The sequence below is a fragment of the Filicampus tigris genome, chromosome 9 (assembly GCF_054856515.1).
Source record: "Filicampus tigris isolate MCC_2025a chromosome 9, RoL_Ftig_1.0, whole genome shotgun sequence".
Taxonomy (NCBI): domain Eukaryota; kingdom Metazoa; phylum Chordata; class Actinopteri; order Syngnathiformes; family Syngnathidae; genus Filicampus; species Filicampus tigris.
The window spans coordinates 5,197,625-5,218,263 of NC_141225.1; the positions used below are offsets into that span (position 1 = coordinate 5,197,625).

At 40.2% G+C, this 20,639-nt stretch overlaps 1 protein-coding gene across 5 annotated transcripts in view; it reads left to right on the forward strand.

Moving 5' to 3' along the window:
- slc12a5a (solute carrier family 12 member 5a) overlaps nucleotides 1-20,639 on the forward strand; it is a 186,381-nt gene that overhangs the window by 111,808 nt on the left and 53,934 nt on the right. For all 5 annotated transcript variants that reach the window (XM_086041461.1, XM_086041465.1, XM_086041460.1 and 2 more), the window contains exons 2-3: nucleotides 15,727-15,827; nucleotides 16,505-16,642. In XM_086041461.1, the coding sequence (XP_085897587.1) occupies nucleotides 15,727-15,827; nucleotides 16,505-16,642 (239 nt within the window). The remainder of the gene's footprint in view (nucleotides 1-15,726; nucleotides 15,828-16,504; nucleotides 16,643-20,639) is intronic.

Here is a 20,639-nt window from a genome sequence, read left to right on the forward strand (position 1 = left end):
TTATTTGTAATGCCATAAACAAATGTTAATGTACAAAACAGATAAATACAGTGTTGCAAATGACATTTTAGAGACAATACTTTTCAGATGGTCAATTCCCACCTGATTTCTGTTTTAAAAGTTATTGTTGATTTTTTTTGGGGGGGTAATATCCTAATCCTAATATCCTAATGTTTTGAGATGGTGAATTTCAGGTTTTCATTAGGTGAGCGCTATTATCATCAAAATGACTTATTATTATTATTATTATTATTATTATTATTATTATTATTATTATTATTATTATTATTATTTACTCTGTGTATAACAGGGGTTTCCAAACTTTTTGCAAAGGGGGTCAGATTTGGTCAGGTACAAATGTGTGGGGGCCGACCATTCAGCTTCAAATTGCTTACAATTTTCACAGCATTTGTTACCAGTCAACTTGTCGTAGTTTAGATGTTTCGTCTGGTAGTGAGTCTTGATATTGAAGTTCTTGAAAACAGCCACAGTCTCTTAGCGAACTCGGCAGACACACTTGTTTTGTATTTCAGTGTAAACATATGACAATTTCCACTTGTCCGGAAGCGGCTCTCTCTGTCAACTTTCTTTTTCTTTGCTACAGTCTCTATTTTAGAAATGGACTGGAAAGGGCCACAAAAAAAGGTCATGCAGCAACGTGTTCACTCTGACGGCAAGCACGACTTTGAGAGTGGTATTTTCGGAGAGGCAGAGCGCGCTCAAGCGTATTTCCGAAAGCACCCAAGAGGGCAGCCACGTCTGCTGCCATCTGGTGGTGAAATGTAAAATATCTTTTTTTTTACTTGTGTATTTTTCACTGTGGTCAACACTACTGTTGGGCCATTCATTATTAATTTCATGCTAAAGTTTGCAGGCCGATAGAAATTTAAACACGGGTCAGACTTTGTATCACTGAAATAAAGTTTTCCACAATCTTCAAATCATTCATTATGTATATTAAAAAAACAAACATAGAAAAACAGGAATTGTCAGTCAAGTAAGACCTTTTGCGACATTGGTGAGCTCAGATTGTGATGACTGATGGGCGACTAAAGAGCCACCAAGGACGGATATCAGTCACTGTAACTGAGTTTCTGGATATGTATGTGCGTGTGTGTGTGTGTGTGTGCGTGTGGGGGGGTGTGGGTGTGTGTGTGCGTGTGTGTGTGTGTGTGTAAAGGAGAGATTGTGGGAAGGGCATAACAGCATCAGTCATCATTGTCACTAAACACCGCAGTCTTTGGCTTGGGTCCACCCACACACACACACACCCACACACACACACACACACACCCACGCACACCCCCGCATACACACGCACACACACAGATCCTAACACCCTGGCCACCCCACAAACAGGATAAGCAGCTGCATAATTCATAAGTGTGATCAAAGGCAGACAAAGGCTGGTTTCTTTGAGCGTGCGGGTCCACTAGGACACGTACCGACACATCACACCGGGCTAAAGATGGAGGGATGACCTCTTTACGGTCCTCCTTCGCCTCCAGCCTCCCTCCACCACCCTTTTATTCTAAGAGCATTTTTGTCTAGACCAAGCCAAAGTGGAAATAAACTCCCTTTGCTGGCTTTGTCATGTGTTTTGAGAGTGGTTTGTGTGAGCTGCTGCAGAAAATCCAAAGGGGGCAAAAAAATGGGTTTTGGCTTCATTGCTAAATGAATATTTCATGTAATGCAGATAACTATGAACGTCCAAACTATATGCAGTGTATATAAAAAGTCTACACACCCCTATTAAATGCCAGGTTTTAATGATAATAGAAAAAGGTAGACCAATATAAATTATTTCAAAAGTTTTTCTACCCACAACCCCAATGAGAACAAGTTTGATAGAAAATGGTTATTGCTGCACATTATGTAAATATATTATTTTCCAGTCAGTTGTTCGGGTGTTGGAATGACCATAAGGTGATAGCTTAGCATGTCCCGGAGGCCTTGTCGTCACCGTAGATGGGGCGGGGGCGAAAGGCAAGCCCTTAAAGCTTTCAACTCGTAACTGCTAACCAGTTGTTTCATTATTTATTCAGTTCTCTGCCCGAGGCTGGAAATATCCGCAAAGACTGCTCGTCTTCCCCAGGAATATTCCCCCCCATCTCGTCCCCAAGCGTTGCAGTGGGTCTCTGCGCAAAGCGATCATACACACGCACACACACAAGAGTAAAAAGCTGAGATTCACACAAACACACACTCACAGACACACTTTGTGCACACTATCAGTAAATGAATGGGACTTCAGTGGGTCGTCCAGGTAATGCACCTGTACCGAGGCGCCTGATAAATCTCACAATGCCGCAGTCTTATCTGCCGGAGGCAGACTGAAGAAGAAGGCTCCTCAGCGTGTGCGCGTGTCTGCCAGTCCATTCCATTGTTTAACCGTGTCTGAGAGTGTTGTCACAAGTATTTAGTTGGACATTGTACAAAAACAATCATATTAAAGCGGAAGTCAACCCAAACATATTTTTTTCAAGAATATGTTCCCAGCAGGCCCACTAGTTGAAACAGGGCATTCTGATTAATTTTGCATTTGTGGAATATAATTTAAGCAGCAAAATGCACTCATTTATAGCCATCTCTGGGGGCGGCCATTTTGTCTTCTGTCGACTGAAAATGACATCACAACTGCTTCAATCACGGCTGACCTGTCCTCTGAATCTGAGCCGTGATTGGTCGTTGTGAGCAGTTGTGATGTTATTTTCAGTCGACAAAAGACAAAATGGCCGCCCCCGGAGATGGCTAAAAACGAGTGGATTAACACTAATTCCACAAACACAATATTTATCAGAATGCCTTGTTTCAACTAGTGGGCTTGCATAGAATATATTCTTGGAAAAATAAATGTTTGCGTTGACTTCTACTTTTTTCAAAGTTCATTCATTTTGAAAACCCACTATCAATTTAAGTTTACAATATTATGGAAAAAAAACGGGTTCTATTACATCAATATACATTTTTTTATATATAATTCCAGGTGAAATAAAATCTCTAATTAGAGTCACTGATGGTGTAGTGGTACACGCGCCTGCGTTGTGTGCGGGCAGCGTGGGATCGGTTCCTGCTCAGTGGCGGTGTCTGTGTGTCCCCTGCGACTGGCTGGCGATCAGTTCAGGGTGTAGTCTGCCTTTCGCCCATTGTCAGCTGGGATAGGCTCCAGCACCTCCCCGCGACCCTGTACAGGATAAGTGGTTTGGAAGATGACACATGACACATAATCTCGAATTATATATACAGAGGGCCTCGCCTACAGGAGGCTGCCATGTCTCGCCGCCATCTTTCTGCTACGAGTACCCGAAGGAGACAAACTCTGCAACGTGTGGTCTCTCTGAGGAAGTGTAGTGCACGCACACATTTTCGGCTGTTTTACAGTGTCTATTCTATATAGTGTTTTGTGTTAATTTATTGATTTCATTTGTATTATGGCTATTTTTGTTGTTGTATGTAACGTGCTTTGTTACAGCTGTAGTTGTTGTGAAATGAATCAAATTGTACTGTATTGTATACCACTGGTTTACACTCTGACGTTTTGCACGGCTTTCCAGGCGTTTTTTTCCCCCGCAATGTTCTAGTTAAGTTATGCAGCATGTTGGATAATCATGCATTAGATTTATATGGCACTTTTCTGGACACTGGACTCTGTGTGCCCCCACTTCTCTTGCCAAAAGTCAGGTGGGATAGGCTCCACCTAACACACAACATTAACAAGGACAAGTGATGTAGAAAATGGATGGAATGATTTTAGGCGAATTAAATTGTATGATTTCAGGTGTATCTGACCTAGTTGCAGTTCCAGCCACATGGTTAATGATGGCATACTGTGCCCACAGTTAATGAGGGCACAGTCATCTCGACCCTGAGTGGGTGGAGATCACTTTAAAGCATTGTGTCGGTCGGTGTTGCAGCAGCATTTTGCCTCGCTGAGGATGTGTAGCACTTAAACAGGTTAGGAGCTATTTGGGCCCCAAATAATACAGACCTGGCCTTGTGTCTTTTCAACTGTACACTTTGTGCATTCAATTTTGAACTCTTTCACATGAAAAAGCCCACTGTATCTGCGTGTGTTTGTGTTTTTGTTTTTTAAATTATTTTCCCAATGTTTGTATTATTTTGATTTTTGAGATATATTTCCATTTTTACATGTAATTTCTATTCAGTTGGCTCGAAATATATTTTTTTCCTTGAGGTTCAGTTTTGCTAGTTAATGACTTCATTTGAAAAGCAACTTTCAAATTTTGAGGATCATTTTTTTGGCAGGTTAATCCTAGGGACCTGAACCAATGGTTTTATTAAAAAATAAAACCATGACAATATACCCAATTCAATTCACTTTGTGAATAGCAACAAACTGTATTTTCCTGTTTTGAAACATTTTCAGTTGGGCGATTTCAAACAGAAATATACATTTCAGTTCAAACTTTTTATTTCTGAATGCCTGGTGTGGTTCTTTAAGCAAAGCTAAATTGATTTAAAAAAAAAAAAAAATCTAAGATCTACTGTTATGTAATTTTAAATACATCGTGCAATTGTCAAAAATCAAGATCAAAACTCCGTACCGTATTTTGAAAATAAAGAACTTTAGTGATATTATACATATTAAATATTCACGACTTAGATACCTCAACTATAGACCTTATTCCTACGCCCATGAGCCTTTGCGTGAAATAGGTGCACGAAGCCGGCGTTTTGTTTCCATGGAAACTGTTAGTGTGAGTCCACTTTCTATGCCAGTTAGAGATTTTAACAATGTGGGAATGCCAGTTGTTGCATCCTAGAAGAGAAACCATTCCAATTCCGCTTCCTGCTAATGTAGCTGGGTAGTAGGATGACATAAAAAAGGGGCAAGGTACAGTCACATTTCCGAACTCTGCCTCTTCAGACGTGAATGAGCAATCTTCAAAGTTCTGGGGCTTATCAGTATCTACACAGTAAGAACGTTGGTCGTGTTTTGGTAAACGCGGTTGGACACAATTTTATTTACCGGTAGCTTCAAGCGGACGTAGGAGCCAGCCGAACCTACTGCTTCACACTGTAAGACCACCACATGACTGGGACGCTTCATATAAACAACCTTCACGTCACTCAAGTTCATAAAACTGCAATCGATCTGAGCATCTCTACTTCAACTGTTGGGAATATTAGAACAGTCGCCCTAATACTTTGGATTTTATGAGCATTGGCGCTCAGTACAGCTTAATGACAAAACCGCTTTAACTCTTCATAAAATCCAAAATATTAGGGCCATCCTTCTAATAATTTCAGAGGTTGACTAATACTAGTTGACTAATAAAGTGTGGTGTCTCCCTCACACATAAAACCAATATCTGATGCTCTTGTGAGACTTGGCAGCTGGCGAATCTTAGCCGGTTACATGTGGCAATGCAAGCAGCAAGCACATTAGCACAAAGTGCGCATGTTGCGGTGCCGTGCTCTTTGTCCTCAAAATGAAAAAGAGCACAGGTACAATGTTGAGGTGATTATTTTTTCAAACAAAGATTCTTTTTTTCCTGAGATCCTCATCCCCGGGAAGGCGCTGGAAACTAGCGTTTATCACAACAACATTCTCCGCTGTGAAACGAAACCCGCTGTAACAAATAGCAACATTCTTATTGCAAGTCTCTAACCGGAAGTCACTCACATTATTGTTTCCTCATGAGAGGCCTCAGGAATAAGGTGGATAGAAAATGGTGGGATGCATTTGCCCTTCTCCTGACTTGGCACTTTATTAAAAGTAAAAAATAGCAGGTGCTGCACCACCTTTGCGCTTCCACCAATTACCGTAGTGCTGTGTAATCCAAGCCGACCTCACCCCTGTCTTCCCACTCAATCTTTTTGACCCTTCCATACTATCACTACCTTCTTTTTTTTCCATCCCCTGGAGCCATTGTTCGGCTCGCCAGGTCTGGCCAATTACAGCAGCAGCAAGCAGCAATGTACTCCCGCCAGGCGCGTTATATCCTTTGGAGCGAGAGCCGTGTGGCTGACCGAACATTCACACCACCATTCGAAGGAGTCCGATTGCCAACTGAGGCCACGCTTCAGCGTTCACATGTCCTGTTGGCCTCCTTGTGAATGCACAAACACATCGAGGAGTGACTGCAAAGGGATGTCGCGTTCTGCTTGGGACATTGAAATGCTAATGTGAAAACAACGGTCCAGTTGTGGTCAGCTCACGGCAGTACGCTGAAATGGCTTGACATGGTGTCCTAGTGGTTAGCCTGTTGCAAAGTTTGGGGTTCAAATCTCAATGCCGGCCTCTCTCTGTGGAGATTGCGTGTTCTGCCCGTGCTTGTGTGGGTTTTTCGGGTGCTTCCACATTCCAAAAACATGCATGTTATGGGCCCGAACGATTTTGAAGAATTATCTAATTGCAATTTTTTTTGCGATTGAATGTGCGATTTTTCAAGGTCATCCCCATGTATTTTTTTTAACAAGCACAAGTAATAAATTAATCTGTATTACAATAAACAATATTAGATTTATTATCCATAAATGTTTTGGTGTGATGGATAAGCCATTTCTGCTCAATTATTTTCTGTTAAGGCCCCACTTGGAAGAAGAAAATATTGAGGTCACACACACCGCCCGAACCCACTATTTGACAACAACTGGGTTAGGCTTATGCTAAAATAAAGGCACATTTGACGCTACTACTGAATTTTTTTTCTTGACCATAAAAGCCATGTGACTGACAGCAATGCTTGCACCTATTTAACTTTTGGAGAAAAGTGGCCTAGTGGTTAGCACAGTTCTGAGGTTTTCCGGCCACCACCAACATTGCAAAAGCATTCTAAATATGCATGTTAGGAAAGACACTAAATTGTCCATAGGCCTGAAAGGACCTAACTTTAAAAGGGTTGGTTTGGAGTTTAGCTTTCCAAAAAGGGAAACAGAAGTTCCCAATGTTTCTATCTTCTAGTTACTTAATCTTGACACTTTAGTCCACGATTCATAAAATGATTTTGCCCCAGAATCCCGCCTCTTATACAAGAAAGTCACTTTCTGCTTTGTGTTGGTTATTCCCATTACAATAAACTTCATCTGGAGCATGTGCTCTAAAATGATTTTGCTCTGATTCTTTCTCTAGTATTTGCCAATATCAGATGTGGTGCAAAAATTCAACACGCTTTACCCGCTGCGGCGCTAAACTTTGCTAATCTGCGTCTTTATTGCACAAGAAGTAAAAGCACCGGGGATTATTCAGAGGTTTGATCACACGGCAAGTGCTTCTTAGCTTTTAAATAGAATTCTGTCACAGAATGATGAAGTTTAACGGTTAACAAATCAACTCTTCGCAGTGAGTCATTAATACGGTGGACAACACATGTATCACAGGATCGCAATCATAATTCTGAATACAAACAACATTTCAAGCAAAGGTAGACCTCAAAGGTTGCACCACACTTGTATGACATCACACATTTTGTGAGGCTGCTGTTTAAACTCAATAGCAACCAGGGGGAAAAGTGGGAAATTCAACTTTGAATAATGAAAGGGACTACCTCAGGGATGGGCAACTTAAATGGGGACCACTTTTTTTCATCAATGCTACTGAGGGTCCACATAGGTCCACACACTTCCTAACCAAATGTACTGTATAACAAAAATGCAATTTTTGATATGGAAGAAATAGGTGCATATCTCTGTTTTTTTTAATTGATCATCACAGTATCACATCACAATATCTTAATATATTTCATACTCACTGCATGTATAAAAGATTTAGTCTACAACAACAAAGGCTTTGAACAATAAAAAAATTAATAAATAACCCCATACTGTGATGGGGGTTTTTTTCCGGTGCAAAGGGCTCTTGTGCATAAATATTTCCATTCAAGGATGGCACAAACCCAACATTAAAGCGGAAGTCATGTCAAAAATTCTCTTTTAATGCGTCCCCACTAGTCTAAACACGGCATTCTGATTAATATTGTGTTTGTGGAATATGAATTAAGCAGCAAAATACACCTGTTTTTATCCATCTCAGGGGGCGGACAATTTGCCACTTACTGTCAACTGAAAATGACATCACAGTGCCTAAGGTCTGAGGTAATGACCAATCACAGTTCAAACACAGAAAAGAGGTGAGCTCTGATTGGTTGTTACCTGAGCACTTAGGTGTGTTTAGACTTGATGTCTGTCATCTAGTGGTGAATACAATACAATACAATACAATTTGCTTTATACAGCGCATTTCATAACAGCTAGAGCTGTAACAAAGCACTTTACAAACAATACAATAAATAGAACAAAAACAATATAAGGCTGTGATACATGTATTAATAAATATAGACATAAATAATATATAAATATAAATAAAATATAAATAATTAAGCCAATAAATCTTTAGTGTGTCCATGCACTGTTTTGTTGTGTAGATTAATTCAAGAAGTGGTTTATTTGCTTTTATTTGTCATTGCCGTTTACAGATTAGCGAGGATGCTGCTAGGAAGGCGTTGTTAAAGCGCTGACCCTCCATTAAATCCAAGTTAATCCCGACACTCACAGCCAGCTAGTGGCGTGGGCGGACCGAGAACCACCCATTCATCATCATGAGACTTGAGTGTAAGACCCGACAACATGCTAAAAGCCTCAGTGTGCTTTCTTGTCCGTGCCTCCGTTGTGGGCCAGCAAGCCAATCAGGAAGCGGGATCTGGAAGCGGAGAAGTTGACGGGAAAGCGGAGGGACCCGTGTCAAAATGGAAGGCGGCGAGGCATTAAAATTCATACTGAGCCAAAGTGGCAGCCTGAATACTGATAAGGGCATAGTCCACTCCTGCAGTCAAATACAGTTACAGTGACATAAATGTTCCCTTTTAAAAATGCATCCTGGCTGAGAATTATAAAGGATGAGGGAGAGTGGGAGAGAAAAACACAAAGATCCTCTTATACAAGGACCCTGCGTCTCTGATGTGCTTCTGCCATTGCCGCCACAGCAGCTGGGAAGCAGCAAGGAAATGAAAAAAATGTCTATTTATGACTGCGTGTGTGTGTGTGGGCAGATGTGGGCATGTAACCATGTGCTGTTGCTATTTTATTCCACCCCACATTACGCTGTTTGTGCTTGTCAAAGTGTGTAATTCACTTGTGCAGGATTTGATGTTAGATAAATCCCACCCAACAATCTTTCATCCTTCATATCTTGTTGGAAATATAGAGCATATAGAGAGGATGCGTCAGTCAATAGCAGTGTTGTAACCTTGCCAACGTGCAATCTATAGTGCTTTGGAAGACACTACAGTTCTGAAAAAAATAGCTGAAAGTCTTCTGCTTAAATTGCCTGTTTTATTAAGAATTTACCACACGCGAGCCAGTTTAATTTGAACGCAATCGGTGCCGTGGACGTTTCTATTCATCAACCGAAATACAACTTACTTACTGCCACCGACGCCTATATTCGTGAAGTACGTTTTTGGCAGTGTTGGAAAAGTTCATTTCATCACTTTTTTGAACTAGTTCATTTCATAGTTCATATATAAAAAAATGAACTAAGTTCATCTTTCCAAAAATGAAAATGAAGATGCAACAGCTTTTAAGCCAAGCGCAGGTGTGCCTGTCTACGAAAATGGGGCCTATGAAACCAGAGGCATGAGCAGATGTTGTCCTCATGTTGGTCATGGGCGAGGTGGAGCCTATCCCGGCTGACTTTGGGCGAGAGGCAGGGTACAACCTGGATTGGTCGCCATCCAATTAATCACAGGACACACAACCATTCACACTCACATTCACACCTTTGGGCAATTTTGCGTCTTGTTGCAGTCTGACATGTTTTTGGAATTTGGGAGGAAGCCAACCCATGCAAGCACAGAAAGCAGGAAGGCCAGCTCTGAGATTCGAAGCCAGAGTGTCAAAACTGTGAGGCACCCATGCGAGCCACTATAGTAGCGTGCTGCCCCTTTCAAAACATTTTCCATCAAAATATCTTCGTGATCCGCCGCTATGATTAACATCCCCAAAAAAAAGCTCTTTGCTGTGCTGTCAGAATGTCCCATGGATCAGTCTGGGTACATGTTAATATATTTTCAATCCCGATTTGACTGGAATTTAGATTAAAGTGACCTTAATCCTTCACCTCGCGCAACCGGCAGCCGCCGAGACAAGCGAGTCGGAAGAGACCTATAGCCTCTCCGCTGGTAGACTGCAGTGTTGGAGTACTCCTGTGAACAGAATTAGCAGCAGAACTCGGCGACGCACCGTAGGAATAATGGACAGAAAATGCAACTTCATTTCTTTCCATCTTGTTCTTTCTCTCTCATATTTTCAAATATCTCTCTTTTGATGAGATACAATACAACAGCCGTATCAAATGTCGTGGGATGTATTAAGCAGAGCTGGGCATCGCCTAAACGCCACCGAGTTCCCGTCTGCATATTTAGTCGACCCACGTGTTCCCAGTCGGCCCGAGTCAGCCAAACGACATCGAGAATGGACTTCACCTGTACCACGTGACCACGTCGCACGCAGGCGCCGCACTCCTGACACGCGGCCGAGTAAGGAAAAAAAATAAAATAAAACATTGTTGCGTACCTTGCGGTCGCACAAACGCAATGTGCCCCATATTGTTTCATTTCCCCGATCACCACGCTGTGCATGTGTGTGTCTGTTGTTTTTGTTTGATGTTTTTTCTTTGTTTGGCGGCGTGTCTGCACGTGCGGCGAACTCCTTGTGACGTGAAGATTACGTTTTCGATGCCAATTGGCTGTCGCCGACGAGGGGTGGACCGGGACCACGTTGGGTCGATAAAATATGCAGGACAGAACGCGGCGCCGGTTAGGCGATGCACAGCTCTGCTATTAATATAACGAATACTGCTCAATTTTGATCATACGTTTTATAATAATAATTATTATAATGAGGATGTTCTCCATTAAAAAAATTACAAACGGAGGCTTGCTATGGTGAGGATGGCATGCTTACAAGTACTTCCTATATTACAAAGACCAAGATTCTTTGCGGATAGAGCATGTGCAGAACACATACCAATGTCTCGTTGGAAGGAGGTAAATTTATCGAGTTTACATGATCCAATATCCGAGTTAGAAAACTGGTAACCCAGGGGTCTTAGTCAGGTTTTTAAAAACCTGAATAAGAGCATATTCGGGTTTGTGCGGGCGTTTACAGTAAATGGCCTTTAAAAATGTGAATATTGCCAATATCCAGCTTTTAAAAGGCTTATTGACTGCGTGTAAATGTAGTCACTGAGTGTCCTTATTTGTCCTTATCTCTTTCTTTCATTAGATAATAAAAAAATCATTTTATTCGGAACATGTTAAATATCGCAATATTCAACACCGATGTCTCATTTCGCATGATTTGCCAAAGTCGTGCAGCCCTTGGAAAACTGAATATTAATTTGGCTTTCGTTGTAATTGTTTTAAAGTATTTTGTTTCCAAATTAATTTTGTATTTCTACTTTTATAAGTAAAATGTATGTGGAGTATATAGGCTATTTCTAATATTTTTATTTTATTTAGTCCTTTTAATTGATTGACTTGATCAGTAGTCATGATGATTTTAAAAACATTTTAACAACACCTTTACTTACATTTCAATATTTAATGTTTCATAGTATCATTAGCAATACTATATTATTAATGACATTTTTGATGATGGTGGGTCTTTTTGTTTTGGTGAGAAAAATCAGTCGGTAACATCTTCAAAAAAAAATCTGAACTGTATCAAACTTGCTGTGTACACTTGCATTGCATCATACTGATATGTGGTTCTAATATTTTGCCACTCCATGTGATGCATTAAAATTTTACGCCCTCCAACTACTCCAATAATAATGGTTATTGTTAGTTTTTCAGTCTCTTCACGAGCGCAGTGCGTAGATCGATAGTGCAAATTCAAATACTTCTGGACAAGTGCTCCCTTATGGCTCTGTCCAAAGAACAGGAGAACTGTGAACTGGGCTTGTGAGCCGCAAAATGTGCAAACACAGTACTTGTGAGGGAAGCACTTGTGGACCAACAATCACTCTATTCACTCCACCAGTCTATTCATGTAGTCTTGTCTGACTTGTCCTAATATTTGAACTTTATTAACCCTGTTAATTCCTAAAATGCACCCCAAAATATAGCTCTGTCACATGGACGGAGTAACAAACAGAGTAATGGACAAGTTGTGGTCGTCAGCATGTTTGGGAGGTGAACCCTAAATTGAGTAGATGGCGTGTCGGGGACAATGTGATCCGCTTTGGCTGGTTGCCCAGAAGATCGTAAACACACCCACAACAACAATGACAACCAACAAAGGCACCTTCGCACAAGAGTGTCCGACGTTTTGAGAACGGATGAGGAGTACACTGCAGTTCATTTCGGCTCACCGCTGTAGTATGTATTAGTTAGCTGAACACTGTACATGAAGCGATTTTTAATATCCTAATGTAAATGACTTTTTAAATGTGAGAGATCCAGCAAATGACGACGGAATGTTCGATTCCCATCCCTTGTGACCATGTCGAAGTGTCCTTGAGCAAAACACTGAACCTTAATTTGGGCCCTGTGGACCTGGCAGTAGTGATGGGTTGATGATACCTCATGGAGTGTATTGACACAGTATACGAGCTGTGTTGACACTGTATTGATACTGTGTTGGTCAGTCAACACTGACCTCTGCTGTACATCAAACATCATTGCAGGTCACATTATGTAAATAAGAATCAATTTGCATGCTGACCCAACATTAGCTTGTGAAATAATATAATTTTTTTATTCATGTGATCTTTGTATATTGTATTTGTTCCATTTGTTTTCTGAGTTCAAAATCTGCTTGTATGTGTAAAGGCTCAAATGAGCACGTAATATATGATAAATGTATCTAATAAAATTTAGAGATAACATGTAACTTATGTATGGCATTTTGTTAGCCAAAGTGTTCAATCTCCATCCGACAACTCCACAACATGTCGATACAGTTCGGTTCCTTATAAACACAATTTGACACGGCACAGCCGAACGACACACTTCCTGTATTGGTCACATGAATTTTTGTTAAAGTGATACACGCACCAATACAGGGTTTCACACTTGAGATCTTGGCACAGTGCTGATGCACCAGTGTTGCTCGTTCCATCACTACCTGGCAGCGCCCTGCTTGGCAGCAGCCTCCCATTGGTGTATGAATGTTTGCATGACTGGGAGGCTTTGTAAAGCGCTTTGGACATCGTATGTTGTAGATAAAGCGCTCTACAAGTTGCATTCCATTAACTATGATTTTCAACCCTGACAGATTTCAGAAGAGATTTTTGACAGATATTCTAGAAAGTACCACGACTCTCTCACCAAAAGACATCTGATATCGGCCCAAACTAGAGAAATGGACAAATTGTATTCCAAAATACGTTTGCATTGGGGTTTCTGTGGGTTTTTTTTTTTTTGGTTACGTAAGAGGATCCCATGCGCAGTGAGCCTCAAAGCTGTGGATTTGGACCATCGATAGCGAGAGGCTTTGACAGTGTGAGCTGCTGTTGGACGCCTCCCATCAGATTGCAGCACAATAAGGCGCTCAAGGGGAGGCGAGTTGTTCTTGAGCTGTGTCATGTTTCCTGAAACGGGCCGTCCATCATTTGTGCAACGATGGAGTTTAATTGTGAGGGAGCAGGAAGAAATGAACTGTGAAGAAACGCGTTCTTTCGGGGCATCCGACCTTCACGTACTCAGCATTGTGTGCATCAGATCATTTGTTTGTCCCTTCATCAGATCACAAGCTCTCTTGTTTGGTCTTAGCTTTGATCTTTAAAGAATTGCAAATTGCGAAAAACAACAAGCAAAGGTTGATTATCATGGCAACTTTTGCAAAATTATTTACATAAAAATAAGTTGGCTCTTATCTCTCATGAATGGCCTAATTTATGGCCAGAAGCGATGCCTTACTTTACTGGATTGCCGACTTCCTTAATACAGAAATGCCAGTCTACCGTCAAGGGGAAATGTTGCACATTATCAGAGTGATGACATGAAATGAGCCAACCGTTAACGCTTCACGTTAGTGCTGTGGTCATACGGTACAACCTCAGGGATTCTCGATGGGGAAAGGTGGTATATAATTGTGTCTAGATGCCCCAAATTGGTGGCATAGCACTTAAAGCAGAGAGGATCATAAAGCACCAACACAATGCATCAGTTCCCTTCAACCAGAATGAGCTATGCAAAGAAAACTTAAAAATCTAAGTTACAATCAAGATAGAAAACAAGATAGGTACCGACCTAACAGCCCAGCTAATAAACAAGCTAGCTAAGGAAAACACTAACGAGATAACAAACTTGCTAATTAAAATGCTAACTTGCTAACGAACAAGGCAACTAAAAGTGCATTCGATAAATCACTCTGATGTCCATACTCTAGAGCAGGGGTGCCCACACTTTTTCAGCCTGAGAGCTACTTATGACATGACCGAGTCAAAATGATCTACCACACATTTCAGCAACGCTGTGAGCGTTTTTCCGAACATGCCCTAGTATGTAACAAACAAGCTGACAAACTAGCCATCTAATAATAAAATTGCCGACCTACCTACCTACCTACCTTAGGTACCAACAAACAAGCTAACTACCTAACATGCTAACTAGCTAGCTAAATCAGCTGAGATAGAGATAACATGTAACTTATGTATATCTTCGAGCTTTTTTGTCCTCGTCTCTGAGACTCATTTGCTGGTCTGTGTCTAGCCGTGGCCGGCGTCACGCCACATGGTCAACGTGGCGCCGCTATAAATAACCTGGTCTCGCGGCACTAAGGGCTGAGAGCCAGAGGGAGAGCAATCTGCTGTCTCCCTGAGGAGGTGCTCCAGGGCCGAGGCGCAGAAACCAACTTTTGCATGTGCCCTTCCTTCATTCATTCATTCATTTCTTTCTTACTTCCCAATTCTGTTCCTTATTTGCGTCCTTCTCTTCCTTTTTATCCTCCAACCTTCATTTGTTGCTTCCTTCCTAAGTCATTCCTTTTTTCCTCATGACCATCCTTCCTCCCCTCTTTCCTCCCTTCTTTCCTTCCCATATTCCTTTCCTCTTTGCTTTCTGCTTTGCTTCCTTTACTCCTTTCCTTCCTTCCCACCTCCTTCCATCTTTGCTTCCATCCTCTGTTCATACTTTCTTCTTTCCTAAGTAATTTCTTTATTCCCTTTTTCCACAAGCACATCCTTCCTCCCATTTTTCGTTCCTTCCCTCCTTCCTTCTTTCCTTCCTTCCTTTCTCATTCTATTATTTAGTCCTCTCTCACTCGCCTTATTTCCTCTGAGTTTTGGTATCTGATGTTTTGTTTAATAAACCAAGGTACACATTGTGCCTTTTTCCAAAGAGTAGCCATTTTTAGGAACTAATTTAACATAACTAACTTCATTTGTAAATATACAAATGCATTTTGGTCAAACTTTGATAATCACTGGTTATACAGAGCAGGTATGATTAACAAGTCTCATCAATTGCTTTTGGAATAACTTTTTAAATTGTAAAAATGATTTACTGGCCACCCTGTTTGATAGTGCCTCCTTTCAAGTGGCTGATTGTGGTGCTGCAGTTGGGTCCTGTGCATTGAATGCACTGTGTAACACTGAGCATATTGCCAATGCACACTTCATTAGCTGCGCTCATTTTCCCTCTAAAGTCCAACTGTGGCCACTTTGGCATCCTCACCTATTTCCCGGTGGGCATCCTTTAAACAACGTCACTCGTCTGTCGTGTGTGTTTGACTTCCTGATTTCTTCTGTCTTTGCAGGTGACAATAACCCCAAGGAGAGCAGCCCCTTTATCAACAGCAGCGATGCGGCAGCGGAGAAGAGCCAGCAGTACGATGGCAAGAACATGGCCCTGTTTGAGGTACCTGCACAAAGTCCCACTGTTATCCCGCGTGTTAGCGCAAAGTATCCTTCTCACATTTTGAGCAGCGGCCCTGGCTGACGGGCGATCGATGTCGGCAACAACGGCGTGAAGGCCACGTGGGAGCGTCGGGTTAATGCAAGCTAATCTCACACGAGTGCAGGGATCAACGTGAAAAGGAGGCAATTGGTTACAAACCTCTGCACAAATATACTGAAATGGTCACAGCCATGTGACATTTGAGCACAGAGGAAAGGCAGTGTTTAATGCAGATGCTGTCCATTTAGATTGGGAGGCCAAATGTGTTTTAGGAATAAAATTACCCATATGCGGAAAACCCCTAATATTCACGGGCTGTCGATACCGAGCCTTGCCACGAATAGTGAAGAACTGCAAGATCATCCCAAAACACTTTACACTCATTTTATTGCCAGCAACTCAAATGTCCCCACCTCAAATAAAACAATATACTGTTTAACATGGTGTAATCACATTTTTTACATTTTTGAGAACTATAATGTCATAGTAAATATGGCCAACGTGTGGTGCATATATTAACATGTATGACATTGACTATGTTTATCAATGTGTGCGATATGTAATACAAACATCCATAAATGCCTACTTTAACCTCAAGGCTGTGTTTATCAATGTTGTGTTGTTTTGTGTGTGTACAGGAGGAAATGGACACCAGTCCTATGGTGTCTTCTCTGCTCAGCAGCCTGGCCAACTACTCCAACCTGCCACAAGGGAGCAAGGAGCACGAGGAGGCAGAGAATAATGAGGCTGAGTCGTCCCGCAAGAAACCCGTCAAGGTATCGCAAGAACATAGCGCACACACATGGGCACTATTTAATTACACCTGAATGAGCAAACAGCCGGCCAATGCTAAAACCTAAACGTGCCTATTTGACACATACTAGTTTGTGCATAGTCTATCTTACTAGCAACAAACAGTCAAATGAACAGATTAGTCCAAGTACTGTAATGAACAAGCCAGCAAACTAGCCAACAAAGGAAACTCCAACAAACAAGGGTATTAACAAGCTAACTACCTACCAAACAAATGAGCTAAAAATAAATTAGAAAAAGTTCATAAACATGATATCTAACCAGATAAGTAGGTAGCGATCAAAAAAGGCTAACTAACATGCTGAATACCGAACAACAAAGCTGACGAAAATGCTAACTGGCTAACGAGAGTAACAAGTACAAAAATATTGATTTAACTACAAAGTACTTTTTCAGTATGTTTAAATTAACTGGGTCTCATTTAATGTTACTTTAATGTTAGAGTTGTACTGTATTATTATTAGTCTGTATTCTCACAATTAGTGCAAAATAAATACAAACAAAATATCCCTGATCCGTTATCTGAAAACAATTCAAAATGTTTTATTTTTGATGCAAAGAAAATCTACAACCCCTATGTAATTTTTGATAGAAGAAATTGAAAACTCTGTGGAGCAACCGTGGACAAGAAAAATAAAATCTCCGCTAGTTTACAAGCCGTCAATCATTTTCAGTTGGCATTCTAAATCCCCGGTTTGTGTTACTGTGTCGCATCTTAAATGTCACTCACTAATGAGTCACCGTCACATTATCCAGCACAATTTCTGTCAGGAAGGAGTTTGCTTCTCAGGGACTTTGTTCGCATTTTTAGCCACGGTGGCAAAGCGAGATAACAAGGTGCATAACGAAGGGCTGGCAGAACTTGGTTTGGAAATGCTCCCGGTTTTCTCCGATGTTGACAGCTTGACAGTTTTTCCGCCACCTTTGACCCATCATGTCTGCTCAGGTGCTTCATCAGCGCCCCCATGATGCTTTCCTTCCTCGTCACGTCACTTCTCACGGGCCGCAACACTTTCACGCCACCGCCATGGTCCTCACCGTGAACCCAGTGATACCTTTAGACATTCCTGTCTGGGACACCAGCCAGTTACTTTACTGTAAATCCTATTGAGTCTTGAAATATATGGCATATTTTGGAGATAGTTCAAATTGCGATTAATTACGATCAATTAATTTTTACCAATTTTATATATATATATATATACACTTTATAAAAAGATTTGATATATATATATATATATATATATATATATATATATATATATACACTTTATAAAAAGATTTTACCCCCCCCCCCCGGTGTAAATCCTGCCGGTAGAATCTGGGGGACAAATTTGGGTGGTTCTCCTCGGGCCCCTACAGCCTAGGTGCAGCTCCTTACATCCCAACCCTGCCAGTACATTAATTAGCATGCCTGCTCACTTTTGCGGCTCCAACAATCAACGGAGCATTCCACCACCAATCTCTCCATCACCACGAGTGGCTATTCATTAAGGCAGCCTGTCGCGGTTTACTCTCACTCGCTTTCCACAGCCGATCAGCTTCCCTCTCCATTTCTCACTCGGCTCTCCGCTCTCCATCTCCCTCATCATCAGCTCCCCTCGGGAGGAGGGCTGAGCAAGGAGGGGAGAGGGAGATGGGAGATTTTCTTTGTGTCGCAGTGTGAAAGGCGAGATTAGCAGATTGCTTGTCCTGCGACATGAGGGAGCCGTCTGGAGGTCAGGCAAGTTCACGAGCAAACTGGCCTGTGATTTGCAGCATATAACAAACTTGCATATTTTGGGCGACCAAACACCTACTTCAAATCAATGATACTAGTTACAGTTTTGGATTAAATTGACTACATTCAACTAATTAATTTATGTTCACTGCATTTCATGTTTTTTTTAGATGTAGCTGAAATCTCTTTGCAGTTGGATGTGCATTTGAAAACACAAAAACAAAAGTGACAATTTAAGAAGTATATATAGTGCACATGTCGGGCACTGAAATCTTTGGTCTCTGATGTCACACAAATTAAATTGATACAAAATGTTTACTAGTATTTTATCAATTATTATTATGTATTATTAATTATTAAATAAAAAGTCAAATAAAAAAAATACATTATATAATTACATGTGTGTGCATAATATTTTTTACCTCGTGAGAATAAACGGCTCAGATAATAAATGGATGGATTTTATGTACGGGTATATGTTCATAATATTTCAATATATAATATTATAATCATATTGTTATATTGCATGATAATTATTGAAAAAAAATGTTGTTGCTGTCCTGTGAAAAACACGTGTCCAATATCCAATGTCCAATTTTGGAAGATGTTTTAATTTTCACGTTAATGCGATGTCACGTAAAAAATTTGAACATTTTTTTTTTTTTCAAAATTCACAGGACAGTGACGATATGCTGTGTAGAATTGTATTTTAGTAAAAATATTTGCATCCAATATTTCAGTTTATAGTTTATAATATCATGCATAAAATGTTATTTTTTAATTACATTATTATTATTATTATTGTTATTTTTTAATTTTTAATTATTATTTAGTGTTTAGGTTATATGTTAAAAAAATATTTGGTGGATAACTACAGTTTGTACATTTCAATAGATATAACAAAATTAAACATAGTGTAGTTATAATGATATTGTCATTATTTAATAACTATTAACACAATTCAATTATTATTTAAGGATTTTTGTATTTTTATTTTATATACAGTGGAAGCTCTAGTTGTATATTTAATTGGTTCCGTGAGCCTGTTTTGTAACTTGAAAGGTTCATAAATTGAGGTATTATTTCCCTTTGAAATGAATGGAAATGCAATGAATCCATTCCAGACCCACAATTAAGTTATACTTACCTTTTTTTAACCTATGTGTGGTTAAAAATAGATATAATCAATATGGAAATAAGTGAAAACCCACTATTATAAAGAAATAAAAAACTTACAAAGCATGATAACTATGTATTGCTCATGAACTTTACCAGAGGAGGGGGAAAGGGGAAGGGGTCTACGGCTTCTCCAATGAAAAATAATCTTCTTTCGTAATGACATGGAGAAAATCAGATTCAAGTGTTTCTTATCATTTCTGTTTCTTTTCTAATTCATTGTTTTATTTTGGCATACCATTTCAGGGGAGCTTCCCTTTTTCCGTAAAAAAAAAAAAAAAAAAAAAAATCATTAGGTGCGATGTCACATTGTCATTTAAAAGATTAATTCGCTACACGGTCCTTTTGATCATTTTCATAATGTTTTAATTGCCTCGCTCACACGATCACCTGCGAGTGCTTTCTCATTTGTCTGTCGAATAAAAATCACAAGAACAACACATGCGTAGCCTGGTTACAAAACGCGAGGAGAAGAGCAAAGATCTTTCTCCTCCTGTATGATAACGCTTCCAATAGCACTCCCTTTAGCAGTTTCCCTTTTCTTAAGGGCCATTCTGATTGTTTCGTGCTTTATTTACATCTTTGGGAAAAGGTCAACGTGTCTGTCAACACTCATTCATTCGTTTAACGGGGCCACTTCTGGGATCTGTGATTGAGTGAATGGATTATACGTTAGGTGGAACTTCCGCCTCGCGACAGTATGCGGGGATGGCTATGTGACGTGATTGCACCGACATTAACCGTTCATTCTCTTAATCAAAAAGACACTAAATTTTAATAAATAACAAACACCTTAAATCTTTTATTTTTTTTATGAACTCAAATTGTACGTAAAAACCAGCACCGGCGTTCCACTGTAGTTAGGTTTTATTTTTACATAAATGGCCTAATCATTTGCATCTCAATAAAATAAATATTTGGTAATTCCATTTTATTCTATCATTAAATATTAATTGTATTTTTTCATATTCCATCTACATTGCAGTATCTTTTCTTCTTGTATTTTGTTTTTATTTATCTATCACATATAGTAATGAATCAGATACAGTGAACATCCTACACAC